This window comes from Tiliqua scincoides, chromosome 2 (genome assembly GCF_035046505.1).
Source record: "Tiliqua scincoides isolate rTilSci1 chromosome 2, rTilSci1.hap2, whole genome shotgun sequence".
Classification (NCBI taxonomy): domain Eukaryota; kingdom Metazoa; phylum Chordata; class Lepidosauria; order Squamata; family Scincidae; genus Tiliqua; species Tiliqua scincoides.
The window spans coordinates 167,474,258-167,499,661 of record NC_089822.1 but is presented as its reverse complement, the minus strand read 5'-3'; the positions used below and the strand labels follow the sequence as shown (position 1 = coordinate 167,499,661).

Below are 25,404 nucleotides of genomic sequence, written 5' to 3'. Positions count from 1 at the left end.
GCAGTCATTCCAGATCACCAGCAGATGGCACTATGGTGCTGTGGAATCTCACACATGAGTTTTTAGAGCTTTACTACAAATTTTAAAAGAGGTTTGGTACAAAAGAGGTCTGTAAGGCAGCTGAAGGTTGGGCAGCCCAATTCTAACTTGCACTGGAACAGGCAGGCCAAGTGTTCACTGTATCCAGCACAAGGCAAGTGTTGTCTGAAGTATGGCTCAAGGTAAGGGAATATTTTTTCCCCTTTCCTCGTGTCATGTGCCAGCCACCCCAATGGGGCTACTTCAATCTGCACCAGTGAATTTGCTGGCACAAATCCGAGCAGCCAGTGTAAGGCCAATCAGGCCAGGAGTAGGGGTTAGGATTTGGCCTGCACTGCTGCAGCCAATCCCACCCCTCTCCTGGGCCCAATCCTTGTCCCCAATCTGTCCCAAAACTCCCCATCCCCAGAGTGCTAACCTGCCACCCTCTCCAACGCCCTTTGCTGGCCTGTCTCGGCTGATGCAAAATTTCCAGGTCCAGCTTGGGGAAGCCAACTTGCATCTTTGTGCCAGCCCAGCCTGCTCATAAGGAGGTGCAAACATGCTTTACAGCACGTTCACAACACTCCTGGGCCGGCACAAGGGACTGAGGTTCACCTCAGGATTGCGCTTTTAGAAACTTTAAAATAAAAACAAAACCTGACAATATTACTCACACAGCCCCTACCTATGCATAGCTGAATGATGGGACCACCAGCTCCGAGACTGGTGTGTTCTCTTGCCTTGCCAGAGGAAAAAGAGGCTGTCTTCTGTCTACATAGGAGTTATCCATCTAGGATGAGGTCTTCTTGTTATCTGATTGGAGGAGTGCTGGCTGCTAGTCACTTTGGCCAATCCCTTGAAACTGGATCTCTACCTTTTCCCTACTCAACCTGAAACATTCCTGGGTTTCAACAGGAAGAGCTATGTGAATGAAGCAGGCAAGATCTCTGGATGCTTTGCTAGCAAGATGCAGAGGGGAGGGAAAAATACCCAAGACCGGGAGACACACATAGGGTTCTACAGAGAAACAGGCAGAATCCCACAGAAAGAGGATTGAATACACATGAAATACAGTGATTTCATAACTTTTATGCCTACAACTTATTGGGTTACCCCCCCCCCCCCACCGGCATTAAGCCTAGTCATTTCCGACTCTAGGGGCAGTGCTCATCTCCATTTCTAAGCTGAAGAGCCGGCGTTGTCCATAGACAATTTCTATGGTCATGTGGCCGGCATGACTAAACGCCTAAGCGCTCAATGCTTTGGCAAAAAACCCCAATTTAAATTGCAGTCATTCCAAATCACCGGCAGATGGCACTGCAGTGCTGCAGAATCTCACACATGAGTTGTTAACTCAGAGCTTTACTACAAATTTTAAGAGGCTTGGTACAAAAGAGGTCTGTAAGGCAGCTGAAGATTGTTCAGAATGCTGCTACCTTCCCACCAAGGTGGTACCTATTTATCTACTCACAGTTTTACATGCTTTTGAACTGCCAGGTTGGCAGGAGCTGGGTCAAGCAACGGGAGCTCACATGGGGGTGGATTTGAACTGCCAACCTTGCAGTCAACAGGCTTGCCGGCTCAGCGGCTTAACCATTGAGCTACCGTGTCCCTTAAAGGAACCCATAGTAGGGAAGAAAGGGAGGGTTCCTCCCCTGTTAAGAAGGCATTTCTTTACATGTGATTGAAATGGGTGGGATTTTAGAATCCCCTCATGGTGTTGTTTGAAGAACCATGTGAGAAGTTGACAGGGAATGTGGTAGGATCTGCCTGAACAGGCTGACATATCCTCCTTCCTGCATCACACTTTTCAGCCTACAAAATATGGCAACTGGGTTCATGGATTGCATCTTAAAATAGTATGAGGAAGAATTCAATTCCTAAACATGTCACCAGTTAAAAACAAATGTGTGTGTGTTTTTACCTTAGGCGGTGACTGTCCTTTTCCTTAATGACCTCCCCCCATTGCCTAGTGATGGACAATCCTGGATAGTTTTGCAGATAATTTTTTTTCTTCTCCACATTTTATGTAGACCTTGTTTTAGAGAGGATGTTTACATTTTTCACCTAGAATACTTCTATTTTCTGGCTGTTTGTTCTGAATCAGTGAAAATAAATGGTATCATTTGCTGTCTGGGAAACTTCATATCCATCCAGGGCTAATATCTCTCCATAATAAATGAGCTACGTGTGAAGGAACAACACTGGAAATATTTGCTAAAGACATTCAGTGGTCTTACCCAACCTATGAGTCTGACTACTTTACTTTCTGATGGGACTGACTAATCTGTTCCTGCCTCGGAAGGGAGGTCTCTGTGCGTGAATTGTGTGGTGTCTGTGCATGAATTGTGTGATGTCTATAGTAGGCATGAGATATGTGGGATCAAACTGACACTGGGTCTTTCCCCATTTCCCTGCCTTTCAGGATTCTGCCTAACCCTAACTGCTGGCGAAACTGAAGATGAAGTTGAAAATGAGATAATAGGTAAGTTTCCACCAAATCAAGGCTCTTTCACAGCAGCATTAGAAAGTCCATTTTAAACTATTGCTTTATGAGTTTGCTTGTTTTTGAAGGGGTGCAAGGTGCATTTAGAGTACGCAAAGGGAGAGCTGCAGTGCTGTTTGTACGAAGAAATCCAAAGTTTCTTCTCTTCCTTTAGAGATGATGATAGCAGAAGGTTGGAAGAGCATCCCAAGGGCATGGCTTTCTGTGGACAAATGGGCTTGTATACAACACAGTAGCCAAATACTAGGGCATACTAGACTTTTCTGTCTAGTAGTATCTTGCATAGATGAGAGGCATTTCAGATGGTAATGGGCTTCAGGCAAAGTAAGTAAAAATTAAAGAGTTGTAAGTGGAGCCTGATGTTACTAATGTAAACAAATGCATCTGAAGTCCCTCTGGTCTAGACAGATTGAAGATGTCCTGGAAAGTATATTAGGGAAGTGTGGATAAAAACCACCTGCAGGCCACATCCCATCTCTTTTCAGGGTTGGAAAAGTGACAGCACATCAGCTTGCATGCAGACTGCCAACAGTGCTTGTCTCACGCATAAATTGGGATTATCAGAAACACCCCCAGACTGCAGAAATAGCATTCCAGGATTGTTCATCCTATCACAATATATTCTGTTTGTAGACATGTGATTTGTTATACAGTGGAGCTGGGACATCTGATATAGGGCAGCCTTACTGAGAGGTGGACTAGTAGTTTCTTTGAATAAGACCGTAGCTTAGTGGTAGAGCTCTGCATTCAGAGCTGCAGGTCCCAGGTTCAACACCTGTTATCTCCAGCTGTTTTGGAAAGATTCCTTTCGTGGCACCCTGGAGACACACTGCTTTGAAGACAATACTAATCTAGGAGGATCTGAATAGATTACTTGGTATAAAACTGCTTTGTGTGTTCATCTCATAAGAATACTTTGGAGATGGTGGTTAGAGGACGAGTCTGATTAGGGTGAGATGGGCTAAAAGAGCAGGAAAATTAGGTCCTACAACATAGGCACATTCTAACCAATTGCTTTATTCCCTTCTCGTTCAACAGATTGCGAGAACAAGGTCAATTCCACCTGCATTTGTAAACCAGGCTATGAACCCTGCAATGGCAGTCCTGATAGTTGTTGTGGTAACTAAACTCTCTTGCTTTGTGTATTAGTTTGGTGCTAGAACAGAGTGGAGGAATGTGGAGTGTGGTGAGCCTGAGGGTCTGCAGCCAGCATCACAAGTTGTTCTTCCGCTTTTACACCTGCACCACTTTTACACTTGCACCACTTTCCAGTTGATTGTATTTCCCTAATTCCTGAGCTAAAACATCCTCTTTATAGGGATAGTTGGAGAATTTTTGACCTATTCTCAGGCCCAAGCAAGGTATAACTAGTTTGCACGCTCAGCTGCTTTTTCAAAAAGCAGCTGCAAGGAATATTTGGAGTAGGACCACAGCATAAGCCTGTCTGTAAGTTTATCTCTTTATAGCCAATAGCAGCTTGAAGGGGGGCGGACATATAATTGATTTGTAATTATAATTTGGGAAACTGGCACATTACACTGTTCAACGATGAAATTTTTACAAGAAAAGAAGTAGCTTTTTTTTATAGATTTTTACATAAGAACATAAGAACAGCCCCTCTGGATCAGGCCATAGGCCCATCTAGTCCAGCTTCCTGTATCTCACAGCGGCCCACCAAATGCCCCAGGGAGCACACCAGACAAGAAGAGACCTGCATCCTGGTGCCTTCCCTTGTATTGGCATTCTGACATAGCCCATTTCTTAAATCAGGAGGTTGCACATACACATCATGGCTTGTAACCCATAATGGATTTTTCAACCAGAAACTTGTCCAATCCCCTTTTAAAGACATCTAGGCTAGATGCCATCACCACATCCTGTGGCAAGGAGTTCCACAGACCAACCACACGCTGAGTAACTCTCCCAACACTTAATTTTAATGGATGTCCCCTGGTTCTAGTGTTATGTGAGAGTGTAAAGAGCATCTCTCTATCCACTCTGTCCATCCCCTGCATCATTTTGTATGTCTCAATCATGTCCCCCCTCAGGCGTCTCTTTTCTAGGCTGAAGAGGCCCAAACGCCGTAGCCTTTCCTCATAAGGAAGATGCCCCAGCCCAGTAATCATCTTAGTCGCTCTCTTTTGCGCCTTTTCCATTTCCACTATGTCCTTTTTGAGATGTGGCAACTGGAACTGGACACAATACTCCAGGTGTGGCCTTACCATAGATTTGTACAACGGCATTATAATATTAACGGTTTTGTTCTCATTACCTTTTCTAATGATCTCAAGCATAGAATTGGCCTTCTTCACTGCTGCCGCACATTGGGTCGACACTTTCATTGACCTGTCCACCACCACCCCAAGATCTCTCTCCTGATCTGTCACAGACAGCTCAGAACCCATTAGCCTATATGTGAAGTTTCTCTTCTTTCAGGAGCACTTTGAGGACAGGGGACCATTTATTGATTTATGATTCATGAGGCATAGACACGTTATCCAACTCACCCGGACCAGAATTTAACATTTGCCATGCTGACTTATGAGTATTACTATTATAACATCCCATTGAAATATATGTGAAACAGAAATGGTCGATTTGCTGGGAAATTTGAGCTAGGAGAGTATTTTAACTGTGATTTTCATGTTCAGTGACCAAAAATCTTTTGAGAACGGCTAACTTCGTTTTTGTAAAAAAAGTTAAAATTTGTTGAACAGTGTTATAAGTGATATAAAAAATATTTTTTGTGTGATAGTGATCAAACATTCCATGCTGAAATAGACATTTTTCAAAGAGTTTGATATTCCATCAGGGTCAGTGGCAGGAACAGTGTTGCCAAGCCGCAGCCTAAAGATTCTGATCAAATGATTATGATAATGAAGAAGGCCAATTCTATGTTTGGGATCATTAGAAAAGGTATTGAGAATAAAGTGGCTAATATTATAATGCTGTTGTACAAATCAATGGTAAGGCCACACCTGAAGTATTGCATCCAGTTCCGGTCACCACATCTAAAGAAGGACATAGTGGAAATGGAAAAGGTGCAAAAGAGAGGGACTAAAATGATTACTGGGTTGGGGCACTTTCCTTATGATGATAGGCTACAGCGATTGGGCCTCTTCACCCTAGAAAAGAGGCGCTTGAGTGGGGACAATGATTGAGTGGATAGAGAGATGCTCTTTACCGTCGCACACAACACCAGAACCAGGGGACATCCACTAAAATTGAGTGTTGAGAGAGTTAGAACAGACAAAATAAAATATTTCTTTACTCAGCGTGTGGTTGGTCTGTGGAACTCCTTGCCACAGGATGTGATGGCATCTGGCCTAGATGCCTTTAAAAGGGGATTGAACAAATTTCTGGAGGAAAAATCCATTACGGGTTACAAGCCATGATGTGTATGTGCAACCTCCTGATTTTAGAAATGGGCTATGTCAGAATGCCAGTGCAAGGGAGGGCACCAGGATGCAGGTCTCTTGTTGTCTTGTATGCTCCCAGGGGCATTTGATGGGCCACTGTGAGGTACAGGAATCTGAACTAGATGGGTCTATGGCCTGATCCAGCGGGGCTGTTCTTATGATTATGAGGAACCGAATTTACTCATAATCACTTCATTAGAATCTTTAGAATCTTGGAAATGTAAAGAGATTGAGGGAATTTTTTATCTTATGTGGTTGACATGCGAAAAAGCAAAGAAATATTGGAAAATGATACATAAATTGTTACAAGAGATATTGAATTGGGTATTACCATTCAGATCGGAAATATTCTTCCTAAATGTGACATCAGAAATTAGATTAATATAAGAAACACCTTACTGTACCTATAAGTACAGCAGCAAGGATATTGTATGTGCAAAAGTGGAAATCTACAGATGTTCCAACTAGAGAAAGTTTAATAGGTAAAATTTATGAAATAGCAGAAATGGAGGTTTTAACAGAAAGAATGAAAGAGATTTAGGTAGATATTGGACGCCTTTTTATGACTGGATAGATAACTTTAGTTTAACAATATTGACTGTTTAAATCAGGGGTGCTCACACTTTTTTGGCTCGAGAGCTACTTTGAAACCCAGCAAGGCCCGGAGATCTATCAGAGTTTTTTTACAATGTTCGCACCATCATAACATATAACATTTATGTGTACAATGTATGTTGGTGTACCTTGAGCCCCACTGAGTATAACAGGACTTACTCCTGAGTAGACATGCCTAGGATTAGGCTGTGAGGCTGCAATCCTAGCCACACTTACCTGGGAGTAAGCCCCATTGAGTACAATGGGCCTTACTCCCGGCGTTTCCTCCCAGAGGCACCTGAAGGGGGGGGGTCGGCATTCCGCGATCTACTCATTTTGCCTCGCGATCCACCTATTGAGCACCCCTGGTTTAGATAAATCATTAATTATTATACTGTCAAATACGATAATTTTTGTATTGATGAGTATTTTTCTTTTCAGTCATTGATTTTTTTTTCCGGATCAATGCATGTTGTAATCTGTGGCCAGTACCCCTGTGTGTAACCTGTGTAGCCCCAGCCCCAAGTCTAAGCCCCATTTTCCTCACCTGTATCTGTAATAAACAAACAAACTTTGCACAAAAAAAGAATCTTTAGGCTATAGCTTGGAAACACTGATCCGAGCAGCCTGGTGAAAGGCTGGGCCACCCTGGAGAGGGGTTAGGATCCAGCCTAAGTGCCAGATCCTGTTCCCACCCCGCTCTTGGGCCTGGTCCTCCCACCAGCCCGCCTGCCCTACCCCCACCCCAGAATGTCCCCAGTCCGCCCTTCCTGAACCACCACTCTGACCTGACTCGGCCAATGCAGACTCACCTGTTTGCTGGCGCAGCAGGGCTGAATTTGTCCTCCTCGCTCCTGAGGTGGCACAAAAGTGCCTTACAGCACTTTTACGACACCTGGAGGCCGGCACAAGGGACTTGCACTGGATTAGGGTGCCATCTGGATTGCGCCATTGGTTATATTCCTGTCCCCCATTCACCTTTTTTGCCTAAACTGAAAAAGCACCAAATGTAGCTTTTCCTCCTAAGAAAGGCATAGTAGAAGTTCCTGACAGTTTCTTGAGGTGTGGTGACCAGAACTATACAGAGAGTCCAAAAGTGCCTGCACCATGTATAATCTCCTGCATTATAATAATAGCAAGCTTATGTGTTTTCTAATCACCCCTGCCTGAAATTTGCCTTCCTCATAGCTGCCACACACTGGGTCAATATTTTCATAAGAACATAAGAACATAAGAACAGCCCCACTGGATCAGGCCATAGGCCCATCTAGTCCAGCTTCCTATATCTCACAGCGGCCCACCAAATGCCCCAGGGAGCACACCAGATAACAAGAGACCTCATCCTGGTGCCCTCCCCTACATCTGGCATTCTGACTTAACCCATTTCTAAAATCAGGAGGTTGCGCATACACATCATGGCTTGTACCCCATAATGGATTTTTCCTCCAGAAACTTGTCCAAACCCCTTTTAAAGGCATCTAGGCTAGACGCCAGCACCACATCCTGTGGCAAGGAGTTCCACAGACCGACCACACGCTGAGTAAAGAAATATTTTCTTTTGTCTGTCCTAACCCGCCCAACACTCAATTTTAGTGGATGTCCCCTGGTTCTGGTATTATGTGAGAGTGTAAAGAGCATCTCCCTATCCACTCTGTCCATTCCCTGCATAATTTTGTATGTCTCAATCATATCCCCCCTCAGGCGTCTCTTTTCTAGGCTGAAGAGGCCCAAACCGTAGCCTTTCCTCATAAGGAAGGTGCCCCAGCCCCGTAATCATCTTAGTCGCTCTCTTTTGCACCTTTTCCATTTCCACTATGTCTTTTTTGAGTTATTTTATTTTTTGAGAACTTATTTTCACTGAGTTGCCCTCCAAGATCTTTCTCCTGCTTTGCATCATCAGCTTAACCCTTCTTAGAGTATATTTGAAATAGTTTATTTTTTTGGAAGGGGGAGACTTGGAAAGGGAAGGATTTTATTCTTCCCCTGCAACAACAGCAAAAACTAATCAAGATATGGTCAGCTGGCAACTCCAAGTATCAGGCTTAAACATTTTGATGCTGAATATGTCTGAACATGAATATAATTCCTTTCTCATATACTGCTGCTTTCTTGCCAAAAACCTGCTGCATGTGAAATCAAATTTCTCCCTCCCTGCACTCCACTTCTGCCCATCCAAGTATGTCTTTTACTCTACCAAAGGCATTGGCTTCTGTTTATGGATCAGTTATTGCATGGATATAGGAGAGGCTACACTGTGAACCTTAAAGAGTCTAGTCAGGCCCCCAGACCTTATGTTTGCCCCCCCCCCCCCAAGTTAAAGGAATCTAGTGACCTGGCTGTGTCCCAGAATTGAATTCTTTCAAAGTTTCTGTTCAGGATTTCCTTTTCCAGGTTTCCTTGCATGCAACATGCATTCTTATGTACTGTATTGCAGATATCAACGAATGTAAAAGCAGTCCATGTGGAAGCAGTACTGACTGCAAAAACACTCCTGGGAGCTATAACTGCACATGCTTAGAAGGATTCCAATTCAAGAATGGAAGTCAAAGTGACTGTGAGGGTAAGGGCTTTCTAGATTCTCTTTTTGTTTGAGACACCAAACGCTCACTCCAAACATGGTGCATACACAAAGATGAGAGCGGAGGCACAAGTGTGTTGCATGGGGTAGAAAAGCACCTCCTCTTCCTGTTCATCTGTGTGACACTTTAAATCTGCCACCCCACCACAGTTTTTTGCATAGCTTAGAGATCCCATATCTAGGCTGGGATGACAAACGTATTGGAAACATGTAAAGAGCCATAGAATGGCAGATGATTTGCGTAGTGAAGCTGCAACTAATTAATACATAATATTAATGCATATAATTTGAATGAACCTGATGCCAAGATACAATTGGTGGGCAGTATTCTGTTTTATTTTTATTCTAGTTCTGACAAAATCCACATGGGGAAGATTTGGAATGTGATATTTTTAATCAACTCCTGACAACTGACCCTGTGCTACATCTGGTTGTCATGTACATGAGCTTACCTCAGTGACACTGAGGGCTAGAACCTTACTCTTGTTTAATGAAAGATATGATTTGGTCTAAATGATATGGTTGGTCTGAAGGCACTTCCCTGCTAGGCCTTCTACCTGACTTTCCACTATTGTAGCTCTGCAAAGTTTCATTATCTGTAACAATAACTCAGCTGAAATCTTAAACACACTTTCCTAGGAGTAAGCCCCATTGAAGTCAATGGAACATTTTTGAGTAGATCTGCCTTGGATTGTGCTGTCATTCTTCTTTTGACTCTTACTAAATTCCTGGCTCAAAATGTTTAGTCAGAGTTCTTGTGGCTATTCACAGGCTAAGTGAACAGAAGTTTTCCTTCCAATCATTTGGAATTTGCTACCATCCTTTCTTTCTGGTTGTGCAGAGAATGGCTTCAAAAGCATTAATTGATGCACAAGGCAAGAGGAGGGGAGGTCACATCATCTGACAGTGTCCCTATCACAGCACCCTTTTATCTAGCTGGGTGAGAATTGCTCCAGCTTTGCCTATCGTTCTTTCCTACTCATAGTTGCCCTGCTGAATTGGAGCACTTGTTTAACTTGACTGCTCCAGAGAGTCTTCCTAACTTGATGGTTCCTCAGTCTGTTCCAAATGGGAATCAACAATAAAATCTTGTGTGCTCAGCATGTACCTGGGTGGGAAGCTCCCTTGTCCTTGCTAGCAGCATGACACTCCAGATATAAAGCTCTTGCAATCCACTGCTTGAGAATTCTTGCTCTAAGTAAATACTGTACAACATGCCTCATTGCATGGCTCACTCACAGCAGTTGGGCTTGTTTTCCTGTACCCATCATCAGTTTTCTGCTAGCCACTATAAGTGATTCTCCAGGCTAGGATAAGTTGTTATGTCTTACCTAGAAGCATCTTTCTCATTGCAGACATTGATGAATGCCAGAAAAATGCTTCAATTTGTGGACCCAATGGAAGTTGTATCAACCTGCAAGGGAAATATATGTGTACGTGCAAGCCAGGATTTGGGAAGAGTCAAAAAGATATTAACAAGATTTGCATAGGTACAATCCAATGAGAATGCAGTCTTTTGTTCTTATTCTGCTGGAGCAATGCATGGACAGTGAGACTTCTTAAGCAATGACAGTGCAATTCCCTTGGGTTGCCAAGTGAGTTGAGCTGATTCTTTGGGCCCAGAGAATGGTTTCAGAGAAAGGCATCTAATGAGTCTGCTCAAGCCAAAGAGCTCTCAGCCTGGTCAGTGCCTGGATGTCAGATCACCTCCAGCCCATTGTAAGCTGATCTGAGTTTTCTGGGTTCAGAAGATTTGAGTTAAAGCCCAGGTTGCATGTTTTCCTTGTACTATACCTATGATGAATCTATGATGAACCTATGATGAACATGAGTCAGAGCTTCATGTTAATGCCATATATTCTCTTAAACCAGAACAATTACCCTCTGTGCTTATATTTATTAAGAACATAAGAACAGCCCCACTGGATCAGGCCATAGGCCCATCTAGTCCAGCTTCCTGTATCTCACAGTGGCCCACCAAATGCCCCAGGGAGCACACCAGATAACAAGAGACCTCATCCTGGTGCCCTCCCTTGCATCTGGCATTCTGACATAACCCATTTCTAAAATCAGGAGGTTGCGCATACACATCATGGCTTGTACCCCGTAATGGATTTTTCCTCCAGAAACTTGTTCAATCCCTTTTTAAAGGCGTCCAGGCCAGACCCCATCACCATATTCTGTGGCAAGGAGTTCCACAGACCAACCACACGCTGAGTAAAGAAATATTTTCATTTGTCTGTTCTGACTCTCCCAACACTCAATTTTAGTGGATGTCCCCAGTTCTGGTGTTATGTGAGAGTGTAAAGAGCATCTCTCTATCCACTCTGTCCATCCCCTGCATAATTTTGTATGTCTCAATCATGTCCCCCCTGAGGCGCCTCTTTTCTAGGCTGAAGAGGCCCAAATGCCGTAGCCTTTCCTCATAAGGAAGGTGCCCCAGCCCCGTAATCATCTTAGTCACTCTCTTTTGCACCTTTTCCATTTCCACTATGTCTTTTTTGAGATGCGGCGACCAGAACTGGACACAATACTCCAGGTGTGGCCTTGTAAAGAGCATCTCATTTTCACATGTGGAAATGGAAAAGGTGCAAAAGAGAGCTTTTAAAACCCAGTTGGTCCAGATGACGATACCATTACTTATGGAATGTATTCATCTTATTCACTCATTAGTTAAGGTTTTACTAAACGGTCAACTTCACAGCTTAATTAGGTAATATTTAGAGGTTGTATCTGAGATGAATGTGAGTTCTAATAAAGGTCTATGTTTTTATGAAGCTATCACAGCCCCAAGATTTCTTTCCCAGTTAGTCCCTGACACCTAAGAACCCATCAGCATACGTGTAAAACTTGAGATTTTTGTGCCTCGGTTTGTATCAACACTTATTGACATTGAACTACATTTGGCATTTTGCTGTCCCATTTGTGGCAGCATTATAAAAATGTCACACAGAATCATGAGGAATGTCTTGCCAAGAAACAGAGGCAATTCATTTGCACATTCACATTTCCATCTTGTGGCCTCGTCTCTAAATACTCCCAGTCTGTACAACAGACCCTTGCAGCCTTGGGGGTGTGTGGTTGCTCCTTGTCTCTGCCTTTCATTCCACTTTTCAGTGTCCCTTTTCTCACAAGGGTTTTTACTTTTTACTTTTTCAGATATTGATGAGTGTAAGAAAGAAAACAATTGCAGTAGCCCTGCCACTTGTAAAAACACACCCGGTTCTTACACGTGTGAAGAACGTGTCACAGAAGACCAAGGTGAATTCTGAAACCGGGGACTGGGGAAAGGGAGGCTGGAGTTTCCAGGGTCCCTCCTGCCCAGCCAGTTTTGAAGAAGAGATGGGCAAGGTATAGCGGGTGGGCGGATGGAGGAGACGACAATGGGGAGGCAAGTTGTGCGTGCTACTGCATTTGAAAAAGGGGGGCAGAGTTTGGGTGCAATTTTGGTCAGGCCTGGGCAGGAGCCTGAAGTTACAACAAACCACGCTGCCTAGTGTATGTGGGGCTGGTGTTGAGAATTCTGTACAGAAAAAGAATATTCTGCAGGTCTCTATCTAGAAAAGCCTGATGCTGCAAGGGGAATAAATAACCCAGGGCCCAATCTGATCCAATTTTCTAGTGCTGGTGCAGTTGTGCCAGTGGGGTGTGAACTGTACCCTTTGGTGGAGGGGCAGTCACTGAGACCTTCTCAAGGTATGGGAACCTGTGTTTCCTTACCACAGGGCTGCATTGTGGCTACACCGGAGCTGAAAAGTTGGATAGGATTGGGCCCCCAGCCCAGAAATGTGCATTACTTGCATGCATTGACCTGCTTCATTTGCTTGAATATGTTGCTACTGTTTGGTTTAAAAATTGTAAAGTAATTCTGAAGAAGAGGAAAAGAGTGCAAAATTGATTTATTGCCTCAATACACCGAAAACATTCAGCCTGCCTTCCTTGTTTCAGTGGCTCTCGGTCACTCAAATAGAGACAATTTGATTCCAGATGTGTTAACAGTGATCATTTTCAGACAACACTTAAGTAGACCACCTTGATGCATTATTTTCTTGCAACCATCTCCAGAGAGGTTACTAGTTCCCACTTTTTTTCAGCACTTCCACTACCTGTCGTCTAGAAACTCTTCAACATGTGCTGGTCTCTGCTTGTCCAGATGGGGGGAAAGGATGAAGCTGGTATGAGCTGAGCAGGCTGGCTGTCTGGTTGGCTGGCTTCCTGCAGGCATGTCCCAGGGTACCGGCCCTTTCCTGCATTCCTCGTTGCATGCTGGCAGCAAGCCTGGCCAGCCAACATCTAGTTGAGGCCTTAGATTAGCACATGTTTCCCAGCCCTTCCTACAAAAAATATTATTTCTTACCCCACCCCCAATAATTTAAATCTTTGGAATAAAAGCCAAATTATTTCATCGTTTTGGTCAAATAATCAGGAAAATATGCATGCATAAGTGACTGTGAATTCTTGTAATCTAAACTTAGCCTAATGCAACTTTGCATCATCTGCTCAGCCCCAAACAACCATCCTGGACACAAAGATCATGTTCAGAGGCAATTCTGCAGTTGTTCCTGCCTTATCAGCTGGAACAGGTGGCAAGTTCAGAAAGGTCCTTTCCAGTTGCGGCTCCAATTTTGCAACTCCGTCCTCCCAGAGAAGCTGACCTGGTGCCAACATGTACTGCTTTTTTGGCACTGGCAAAGACCTTTTTGTGCTCCCTGGCATTTGAATGGCGCTGCTCCTTTGGACAGTTATTTCAGGCTAGCTGTTGTGATGGCTTTGTGCTTTTACTCGGAAACCACTTTCGGAAATTTGTTGAAAGGCAGTGTATAAATGACCACAACAGATAAATTAGAAGAACATGTAGAGCAGTGTTTCTCAACCAGTGGTACTCAAGGTGGTGTCTGGTAGTACTTTCAGGACCCCTGGACCCCACCCTGAGCCTCTTACTGGTGCTTGTCACGTCGCATCTAGCCTTCCAACCCAGAAGTAACTGGCAATGATGTCATCGCCAGCTACTTCTGGTGGTACTTTGAATAGGTGGAATGTGTGAAGTGGTGCAGTAGAGAACAAATGTTGAGAAACACCGATGTAGAGCATTTCCAAATGGCAGGCTGCATGTGCCAGTGTGTCCATTTTGTTTCATAGTTATCTTGCCCTTCCCCCAGGGAGCTCCTGGTGTCATATACCATCCCCATTTTATCCTCATCACAGCCCTGTGAGGAAGGTTAGTCTGAGAGCAAGTGGCCCCAGGTCACCCAGTGCAACTAACTCCAAGACTCTCTGTCTGCACTGGCTTTCTAGCCTTGATAGGCTTGGAAGCCTTTGCCCTGGACTAGTGGCATGGGCAAGTCACTCTCTGCCTCTTTTTCCACATCTTGAAACATAGGAATAATAGAGATTTACCCCTCAGGGCTCTTGGAAGGTCCAAAACAAATCAGTTAACAAAACAAAAGAAGGTTTCTTAATATTTGCAGCCCCTGCAATGTCTTCAGATTAAACATACAAAACAGAACTAACCCCCCCCCTTGCTTCAAGCCCCAGGCAAGCCACTCTCTTCATTTCAGTCTAACTCCCAGCACCAGCATCAAATGAAGGGCTTATGTCCACACTTTATGAGTTTGCCCTTATGCTGAGTTTCTCAATTTCTAATGAGAGTTAAGTACAAGGCTGGTGGTAAAATAATCACCAGAACAAGAGAGATGTAAAGGGGTTGTGTTTTATTCTTTGAAATGCCCCAGTGCATTTTGAGCATTTCTAGCTCTTTCTCAAGGGAATTTTCCTTATTTCAACTCTTCCTCTGTGCTTTCTTTCTAGTAAGAGCTGGGCTAGGCAAATGCCCTTGGGAAAGAGAGAGAGAGAGAGAGAGAGAGAGAGAGAGAGAGCTGAAACACTTGGAACACAGTAAAAAATGTGTTGTTTTCAAAAAATAAAAATATCCCTTTCATGTAATCATCTCTGGATGTTTGTCTCCTCTTGCTTTTATTGTGTACAATCAATGCAGCTCTCTTGATTCGAGCTTGTGAAACAATTTCAGAAAAAAAACTTTTAAACCAGAAGTGCTTGCACATCAGGCTGGGCAGATTGATACATTGATAGGTACAAAATGGTATTCATAATGGGTGACTGGAAGGGGATTAAACTGTTTTGTTAATGTTTCATTCATTACTTGTTATGCAAAGTGCATTGCAACCTTTAATTCTGTGACCTCAAAGACAACTCCATCACTGTTCTTTCTATGGATTGGGAAGTGGGACTAGGAGAGAGAGGCTTACTGGAGGTTATCTGCTAGGCCTAAGATTGACAGGGTTTGGACCTCAAATATGGCACCTGCAGTGGATTGCATACGAGCTCTGTTCAATTCAGCCTCTCTTTAGCTATTGCTAGTCAAACAGGAGCTGTTGGAAGCATTAATGTCAGTGTAATGCGCACCAGCTATGGAGAAGGCAAACAGAATAGGAAGCATGGGATAGGAAGCAACATCCTCTGATCACTCATATGTTTCTGTCCCCAGAATGTTACAGTGCAGTGCGTTCACATGATAACTGTTCAGAGATACAGGTGAGTCCCAAACATAGAACTGTGGAAGTCAAACCCAAACTGATTCCATGGAGAATCGAAATGAACTTGCTACTGATTTTGTCAACTGGGTGGTTTAATGCTTTTGAATCAACATTTTGCTCCAAAGCAACAAAATTTCTGCTTCAGAGGAAGCTGAATTATATGATTTGTATTAATTTTGCAAATTATGAAGATTTGACTATAGTTGCTTATTTGGCTTAATTTATGTTTTGTCATGATAAGTAAGCGGAAAATAGCTGTACCTGCTACTGAAGACCAATTTTCTAACCACTGGGAATCCTGTTCATCTCCTATGCTCCTATGAGTCTCCCTACACTCAAATGCAGCTTTGCACTGCAACCTTAAGGATTAGAAACTTGATTTTAAACAAGTTAGATTAAGGGTACAATCCTAACCAACTTTCCAGCATTGGCATAGCTGTGCTGTATCCTGCAGTTGGAGGGCAGTCGTGGAGGCCTTGTCAAGGTAGGACAATGTTTATTCCCTTACCTCGGAGTTGTATTGCCCTTATGTCAGTTCTGGAAAGTTGGTTAGGACTGCAGCCTATATTCTCAGGTTGCTAAATTCTCTGTGCAGTACAATTTGTACACTTTTCCATATATACTGTCCTCATTTGTTTGTCTTTTGAGTGAATTAAACATTAAAAACAGGGGTTTTTAGATCTTATAAATCTGGTTCATGTGAAATTTTTGTCCTTGAAAATTCCCATGGAAAGATACTTATCTTTCCCGCTATGCTCTTGAAACCACTTATCCATTCACAGACTTTCTGTCTCAGTTTAAGTGAGTCAGTTAATCCCTAAATTCTATAGCAATGCAATCCAAACAGTCACACGGTTTTGTTTCCTTGAAAAGGTTTCAAAACTGCTGTGTACTGAAAACAGTAAGCATACAAAAATCCATCATTCTGAGCATAGAAACCCAGTTGAAAGTGTCTGGGTAAGAATAATAAGAGAAAGGAATAAGAGTGATACCATCACGGGATCTACTATAGATCTACTGGTCAAGATCACAGAAGATGCTTTCCTAAATCAGAATACCAAACTTTCCAAGATGCAAGCTATGGGGTAGTAAGGAATTTCAACTATCCTGACACTTGTTGGATATCTCACTCAGCTACAAGTGGGAGGTCCCAAAAAATTATTGATTTGCCTTGCTATTAACTTATCATTCTGAAGGTAGAGGAAAAGGGTCAGTTGTCCAGGACTCATCCCTTACCAACAGGAAAGAAGTGAAATTCATCTTGGAATTCTAGCTACCTTGGGCATTTGCTTCGGCATATAAATTTCTCAAATAAATAAAAATAAATACTGAGGGAAAGAAAACTTAAGGGTAGTCAGATATGAACCCTGGATTTCAGGAAAACTGATTTTAATGGGCTCAAAGAACAATAAAATCTTATCTCATGGCTAGAACCATTAAAAGAGAATGTCCTAGGACAGTATTTCTCAAACTGTGGGTCAGGACCCACTAGGTGGGTCACGAGCCAATTTCAGGTGAGTTTCCATTCATTTCAATATTTTATTTTTAATATATTAAACTTGATGTTACCCTGGTATGCGACTGCATTTAGGGAAATGTTACAGATCTGTACTTTGAACATTCTATTATTATTATTATTATTAACAGTATTTATATACCGCTTTTCAACTAAAAGTTCACAAAGCGGTTTACAGAGAAAAATCAAATAACTAAATGGCTCCCTGTCCCAAAAGGGATCACAATCTAAAAAGATGCAAATGAATACCAGCAGACAGCCACTAGAACAGACAGTGCTGGGGTGAGGTGGGCCAGTTACTCTCCCCCTGCTAAAAAAAAAAAAAAAAGGAGCACCCACTTGAAAAAGTGCCTCTTACCCAATTAGCAGGGGTTACAGGGTACATTCTACTATGTATGTGCTTTTAACAGTGACAGTAAATGGGACTTACTCCTGCGTAAGTGTGGGTAAGATTGCAGCCTTGGTTTGTTAAAAATTATCTTGCATGATGATGTCTCCTTTGGTCATGACATCACTTCTGACCGATTCACTTTCTAAAAGTGGGTCCCAGTGCTAAAAGTTTGAGAACCACTGTCCTAGGGGGAATGGGATATTTTGAAAAGGCACAATCCCAAACAGTTTCCATGAGAATAAAAAATTGGGAGACCTCTAAGGAAACAAGTGTGACTGCACTAGGAGTTTCTCAAGAAGTGGAAGGGACAGGTGAAAAGGAATAGCACACAAGTACAGACTACACCTACAGAGAGAATGTCAGGAAGGCTACCGCACAGAATAAACTGAGCTGGTAAGGCAATGGTTCCTAAGCAGTGAGCTGTGGCTCCCTGGGGAACTGTGGAATCATCACTAAAAACCCACTGCCCTATACAATGTATAGGATTGTAGTCCTAATGGGGAGCTGTGACGAATGCCCAGTAGGTTAATGAGCCACCAGTCAAAAAAGTTTGAGAACCACTGTGATAAGGGATGCTAAAACAACAAAGGATTTTTTGGGTTATGTCCGAAGAGGAAGAACAAGGAATTGATAAGTTTATCATTTGGAGAGGTTGAGGAAGTGGTAACAAAGGACGGCGAGAAGACAGAGCCAATTAAGTCTTATTTTGCATCTGTCTTCTCTCGCAAGGCCTAACCTATCAGTTGCACAAATGAAGAATTGGGGGCATCATGGCGCAAGATAGGTAAAGAGATGGTAAAGGAACACCTAGGCTGCAATCCTATATGCACTTTCCTGGGAGTAAGCCCCATTGAACACAATAGGACTTATAAGAAGTCATGCAAAGGATTGTGCCCTAGTTACTTTGAATGATTTTAAGGCCCCAGGACCAGATGAATCATGCCCCAGGGTATTAAAGGAGCTAGTGGATGTGATCTCAGAGCCATTGTGAGAATTCTTGGAGAATTCCTGAAGAATGGGTGAAGTGGTCAAGCACTGGATATGAGAAAGTGTCTTCCCTATCTTTAAATAAAGGGGAAACGAAAGATCTGGAAAACTACAAACCTGCTAGCCTGACATCAATACCCAGAAAGTTCCTGGAACAGGTTTTTAAGTAGAATGTCTGTAAGCACTTAGAAAATCATAGGGTGATTCCTAGAAGCCAGGATGTGTTCGTAAAGAACAAACTGGGTCAGATTAATCTTATCACCTTCTTTGATAAAGTGACTATTGTGATAGCCTATGAAAATACCATGGCCATTGTGTACCTAGATTTCAGCAAATTGTTTGCCACAGTCTCCCATGATTTCCTAGTGGGTAAAATGTGGACAAGATGGTGCTAGGTGGATTCTGAGGTGCTAGAACCATTGTTCCCAACAAGTGTTATTAAATAGCTCCATGCAACTTGGAGGGAGGTATCAAGGGCAGTGCCACAGGGCTCTGTCTTGGGTCCTGTGCTGCTCAACAGTTTTACAAATGACCAGAATGACAGGGTTAGAGATAGTGCTTATCAAATTTGCCAGTGACTCCAAGATTGGGGGGGGGGGGAATAGCTAAAACCCTAGAAGACCCAATTAGAATTCAGAATGATTTCGACAGTCTTGATCATTGGGCCCATATCAACAAGATGAAGATCAATGGAGGCAAATATGAAGTCATACATGTAGATACAAAAAAATCCAAGGTGGAATACAGGAGAAACCTAGCTTGGTAACACCATGTGTGAAAAGGAGTTTCAGTGGATTACAAGCTGAGCATGAGCCAGCAATGTGACACAGCTACAAAAAAGGCAATTGCATTGTTGGGTTGCATTAGCACAGGTTTAGAGTCCAGAAGTAATAGTTCCACTGTATTCTGCAAGAATCAGACTTCATTTGAAATAGTGCTTCCACATTTTAAGGAAGATGTTGAAAAGCTGGAGTGGGTTGGGAGGAGGGCAGCTAAGAGGGCAAGGGGCTTGGAAATCAAGTCTTATGAGGAGTGGTGAAAAGAGCTTGGTATGTTTTCACCTGGAGAAGAGAATGCCAAGGAAAGGTATGAAAGCCATCTTCAAGTATTCGAAGGGCTGACATGCAGCAGAAGGGGAACACTTGCTCTCTGTTACTCCTATGAGAAGGATAGAACCAATGGGATGAAACTACAAGGAAGTGGATTAGGCTGAGGAAGAGTTTCTTAACTGTGAAAGCTGTCCAGCACCGGAACAGCCTGCCTCATGCAATTGCAAGCTCTCCCTTATGGGAGGTTTTCAAACAAAGGCTGGATGTCCACCTCTCAGGGGTGCTGCAGTTAGTTGCGTGTATAGAGGGCTGAATTAGATTATCTCCAAAGTCCCTTCCCACTTTAACTTTTTATTTTTCTGTGAAAATGGGAATGTTTACATTATTGTTGAGGAAAACTGAAGCTAGTTTGAATTTCACCATTAAATGCCTCAGAACAAAATACTGACTGACATTTCATACTTAGTTGTCATAAACTGAGCTTATGTGCACGTACGTAACAGAGTGGCCTTACAAATGGATTTTGGTCATGTGTTGTTCAATCTGCTACGTTTCCTATGGGCCTCCTTTTTTCTTACATTTATGATTCAGTGGCTCAGCTTGCAGTACTTGCCCTTTGTGCTGAGGCTTAAACAGGCCACAGCAGTCTGGTCACCTCTTCTCATCCTTGTTCCCTCCATCTCCACCAACGGAGTGTGGGGGGCGATTATTTTGCAGACTCTGCAATGCAACTTTACAACACAGCTGAGAAACCTCTGCAATTCCTCCATGAGTGCACAGAGCAGTAAAGACGTAGAGAAGCAGCTGACGGTATGTTTCATGTTAATTTTTTTCTCAGTCTCCCAATGGTTTAGCTAACGGGGGGAGGGGAGTACATTGCCCCGTGTACTTACCCTTAAGGGGGTGTCAAGGGAGCTTGATACTAGTGGCCAAAATTTTGCAAATCTTGGTATTTCTGAATAATACAATCATGTTATATCATTCAATAGGTGATTTAATGCTGCATGCAATGAAACAAACCACATTGAATTATCTGTATTCTATCAAAAGTTATGGCCAAATAACCAGAAAAGGGAAACACAACTTTCTTATGGAACAAAAAGTGGATTTTCTTAACTCAGAACTGACCAATGAGACTGATTGTTCTGAGAGCCAGTAAGGTGTTAGTATGAGTTGGCTCTCATTTCCATGTATCATAATGCAGTTATTTCTGCTAACTGGATAAAGAGGCACTTTTTCAAGTGGTGCTTTTCTTATATTTAGCAAGGGGAGAATAACCATCCCTCTTCACTTAGTGGCCCTCTGCTGGGGTCCTTTTGCATTTTTTTAGATTATGAGTCCCTTTGGGACAGAGAGCCATTTAGTTATTTGGTTTTGTCTGTAAACCAATTTGTGAAATTTTTTTTGTTGAAAAGTGAACCATAATTATTAATAATAAGAAACAGAGCTAATACTAGAAGTCCTATTCAGCAGTTGTGGGTCATCAAGTTAACCACTGGTTTTTTGTTGGTTACTGATTTGTTGGGTGACCTGTCGTGATTTTATTGTGTGTGGGGGGTGTATGTAAAATGTTTGTGCCCCCGGTTGCCAGATGCCTTAGCTATGCCACTGCAGCCTTCTCCTTCCACACTCTTTTATTTCAAGTCCATGCAGGAGTTTTCTGGTTGTTGAAACATGAATTGGGAAGAGAAGCCAGCAGATGGCGTTGTCTAGCCACGTTTTCCCTCTACCACTTTAAACGCAGCAAAAAGTCATGTAGCACTTAAAGACTAACCAATTAATTTTGGTTAGGGCACAGTCCTAACCCCTTATGTTAGTGCTTTCCAGCACTGACATAAGGGCAGTGCAACTCTGAGTTAAAGGATCAAATATTCCTTTACTTTGAGGAGGCCTCCATGAGTGACACCCAATTGCAGGATGTAGCACATGTCCCAGTGCTGGAAAGCACTGACATAAGGGGCTAGGATTGCACCCTTAGTCTTTAAGGTGCTGCAAGACTCTTTGTTATTTTTGCTGCAGCACTCTAACATGACTCCCCTTCTGGAAGTTCAGACAAGTAGTATATAAAACTTATTGCACATTGTCATACTGATACAGGATTCACAGGTGCCTAGTATAGCCTAATTTCTTTGTGATTTCATGCCTCTGGAAATTAAGGTTGTTACTTGTTACTGATGCAAGAGCAATACGCATTGAATACCTGCTATTTATTTACTGCTGTTACAGCCCAGTCCTAAACATGTTGACTCAGAAGTAAGTTCTACTATGTTTAAAATGGTTCATTCTCAGACAAGTGCATGTAGGACTGCAACCTTAACCATTTCTGGAGTGTTTAAGGCTACAGCTCTAAGCCAGTGTACAAGGTAACAAATTCAAGTAAAGTCAGGGGGATTTATTTCCAAATAACCATGCAGCACATCAGAGTATTTGCATGTAAGTGTTTTGGAATCCCCCTTTTCCCCACTCCTTCTTTTTTCAATTCATTGATTTGTTCATAATTTTTATAGATTGCTTTTCAACAAGTTTCTTCAGGTGGCTTATATTTCTTGACTTTCTCTGCAGTCAGAAAAACTGAAGATTAGTTTTCTTAAAAGCTGAGTTGGGGGGGGGGGGAATAACTTTCAGTAAGAAAGTCCTGAGACAGGAGTGAACATACAGGCCCCTCTTTGCAATGTGGTGCCTTTTGTGCAGGTCATAATTGCACCAGAATTTGCACTGGCTCAAGGCCCAAGTCAATTGATATTTCAAAGTTCATACGTAGAGTTGCACTTGCACTCCTATTCCCATGTGATTGGGAACCAGCATCTTTGTGCCCACATGCACTAATCTCAATTGTCTGAAGTACTGGTGATAGTTAATCAATCAGTATTGGGCTTTCTGAGGTTGACCTACTTGCTCCCAAGCAGGTCAATCTCAGTGTGCCTGAGGCACTGAACCATGCAGTGCCAGCCTTTCCCTTGAGCATTTGTGATGCTATGTCTTCAACCTTAGGCTTGGCTGAATCTTCTGGACAAACTAGTGGGGCTAATTATGGAAGGGAATAAGACAGAGAAGCACCGCTTGGCCACCATGTTGATGGAAGTGGCGGAGTCCTGGCTCAGAAGCCGTGCACAGAGTAAACAACTACCCAAGGAGCCCATTCGCGCCAAGTCCAGCGAAGGCACTGGTGAGTGGCTGAATGTTTCGGTGTTCCTGCAGCAGAAGTGAAAATGCCTCTCCTCCCTCCACTGCAGATTCTTTATAACACTTCCAGAGTGTAGAGACTGATCTGGGAATACTGAGAGTCTGCTGTCCTCCTTTGCCAAGGCCACCTTGTTATATAGGATCTCCCCTAAGTTGGAATATTGGAATACTGTGAAGGAGGTGATAGCTTATTCCATGGATGCTGCCTCCCTGCCCTTTTCTGCTAGTCATCAGCCTTGGCTTGCTTTTTTTTTTTCCTCCCCTCATTCCAGAGTTGGCCATGGAGTTCAGGACAGCCAGAAGTCAGAGCTCAGCATTCCTGGTGCAGAATCAGACACAGATGGATCTCAATTGGCAAGCAGCAGGCGACAAAGGGGAAGGTAAAGAGCCTCACGTTCCCAGCACATGTTGGCAGAGTCCAGATGGAGCTGTGGCCACAGCATGACACTATGAAGAGGGCCAGCTTTTCTTGTGGCCAGGCTTCGTGTGTGTGTTGGTGGAAGGGACTGCGTAGGCCACGATAGGTCTCCTTGCATCCAAAGGTGGGCATGTGTCAAAAAGGGAAAATATTTGGGGAGCGACTCCTTCCAACGCTGGTTCTGGGTGTGTGTTGGAAGGAGAAGCTAAAGTGTTTGAGAAAAACTAAGAGGTGAGGGTGGGGAAATGACATGTTAAGAGGTCTTTTCCCCCAAAAAAATTATGAATACAAATTATGGAGGAGTGTTTCTCTTCATACCAGAATGAGGATTTACTCAATGGATTTTATTGGCAGGATGTTTGGCAGAAGGATGTATTTCTTCACGAAGTCTATAACTAACTGTGGAACTCATTAACACAAGATGTGGTGGTAGCAGCCACTAACTTAGATGGCAGGGGTGGGTGTACTAGAATTGTTGGTTTGTTTCATTATCCCATTCTTTTTCAGTAATACAAACTGATTCATTTAATGATTGGTTTCAAGACCAATTGATTGAACTCTGGTTGAACTGCCCAGAATGATAGAGAACCCCTTTGGCCTGACTTGGAAGGAGTTCCAAGTGTTCTCAGGGGGCACCAAGGAGGGCTTCTTCTGCCCTAGGATACCTCTTAGTGTGCCATCCTTTTAGCAGCAGTTGAGTCCTGAGGAAGCCATTGCATACCCCTGAGCTGCAGCTTCTCTCATTCCAGCATTCAGCCTGATCAACCTGCTTACATACCAGGGCCTCGAAGAAGTCCTTGCTGAAGCTTATGTTGAATCGGAAGAATGGAAGCAAATTGGAAAGGCGTCAAAGTGGGCCTATCAGCCAGGCAAGCCCACCTACCAGGTACTGTCCAAGGTGACAGCTGCCTTTGTAGACCGCAACCACACTGTGAACTTAAACATCCCTGTCAGTCTCGTCTTCAGCATCATGGAAAAAGTAAGTACTCCTTCCTCCCCCCCCCCCACTCTCTACTATAATATTCTGCATTCTTTTTGCTCTTCTCCAGCCTCACTCTTTCCACCGGGGAAATGAGCCTCCGGGAGAAGAAGGATATCCTTCTTGATCCTCGTCTGACTGATTCCCTTCCCACTTGACCCAATCTGCCCTGTCCTTTAGGTACTTTTCCACCTTCAACCTAAACTTTTTCCCCCCTTCTAGAAAGACAAGCATGACCAGAAGTTCCTTTGTGCCTTCTGGAAGCCCAATGATGGCAGTGGGAACTGGTCTACGGAAGGCTGCAGCCTCGAGGAAAAGAATGCCACCCATGCACACTGTCAGTGCAACCATCTGACCAGTTTTGCTGTACTCATGGCCTTCTATGAGCTGAACGTGAGTCCAAAAGGGGCAATAAGTGGCTTGGTTCTTCTTTGGCTTCTCTTGTCATTGACAGTCTCCTTCCTGTTGTAATGTCTGGGCCCCAGTCCAGACCAATGGGGGCAGGAGAGTGCAGGAACCCAGAACAGCCGGGCGGCAAAGGGCTGTGGTGGCAGCTGACACAGTTGCCTCTCTCCCCTCCTTCAGACATCCTCTTCCAGTTTTATTTTTCAAACCCACGGAGCAGGAGATGTGACAGAAGTGGGTGGTGGACCAGCAGGCGTGTGAGTTCTGATGATGTGCTTCAAATAAGGTGCAGCTGTGTCTTTCCTGTGGGCTTTCCTGCAGCTGGCTCTGGCTCCAACTCCAAGTACTTGACCAGCTAGCAAAGTGGGGAGCTTTGCCTGAGCCCTTTGGAGCCCCACACAAAGAATAAAGAAGGAAGTGGTTGAATCTTCTGACCCACTGCAAGGGCCAAATGAGAAAATGGAGGAAAGGGGGCCCGTAGGTTCTTTGATATTCGATGATCCACTTTCAAGTTATACTGAGGAGAAAATAAAGGACCAAGGATAGGGAGATGGATAAAAAGTATTTGAGTTAGCCAATTTAAGGGGAAGGCTGACCCTGGTGTTTTGTGAGATGGTAGCTTACAGCCAATCCTAATGGAGCTGTCCATGCACAGTACAGTGGCACCAAAACATCTGCCACTGTATCCTGTGGGGCCAGGGAGGCAGCCAGAGGTCTCCTAGTTCCGAGCCCTGGCAATCTATATGGGTCTATTTGGATCTGCTCAATCGCTGGCGCGGATCCAAGTAGAGCTGTGTAGGGTTT

At 43.5% G+C, this 25,404-nt stretch overlaps 1 protein-coding gene across 1 annotated transcript in view; it reads left to right on the top strand.

The window, feature by feature from the left end:
* The first annotated feature begins 211 nt into the window (after positions 1 to 211).
* ADGRE5 (adhesion G protein-coupled receptor E5) overlaps positions 212 to 25,404 on the top strand; it is a 32,195-nt gene continuing 7,002 nt past the window's right edge. The window contains exons 1-12 of the mRNA XM_066612902.1: positions 212 to 221; positions 2,447 to 2,506; positions 3,566 to 3,646; positions 8,975 to 9,100; positions 10,474 to 10,608; positions 12,278 to 12,379; positions 15,624 to 15,670; positions 20,333 to 20,425; positions 22,607 to 22,781; positions 23,071 to 23,178; positions 23,966 to 24,195; positions 24,418 to 24,588. Of these exons, the coding sequence (XP_066468999.1) occupies positions 212 to 221; positions 2,447 to 2,506; positions 3,566 to 3,646; positions 8,975 to 9,100; positions 10,474 to 10,608; positions 12,278 to 12,379; positions 15,624 to 15,670; positions 20,333 to 20,425; positions 22,607 to 22,781; positions 23,071 to 23,178; positions 23,966 to 24,195; positions 24,418 to 24,588 (1,338 nt within the window). The remainder of the gene's footprint in view (positions 222 to 2,446; positions 2,507 to 3,565; positions 3,647 to 8,974; positions 9,101 to 10,473; positions 10,609 to 12,277; positions 12,380 to 15,623; positions 15,671 to 20,332; positions 20,426 to 22,606; positions 22,782 to 23,070; positions 23,179 to 23,965; positions 24,196 to 24,417; positions 24,589 to 25,404) is intronic.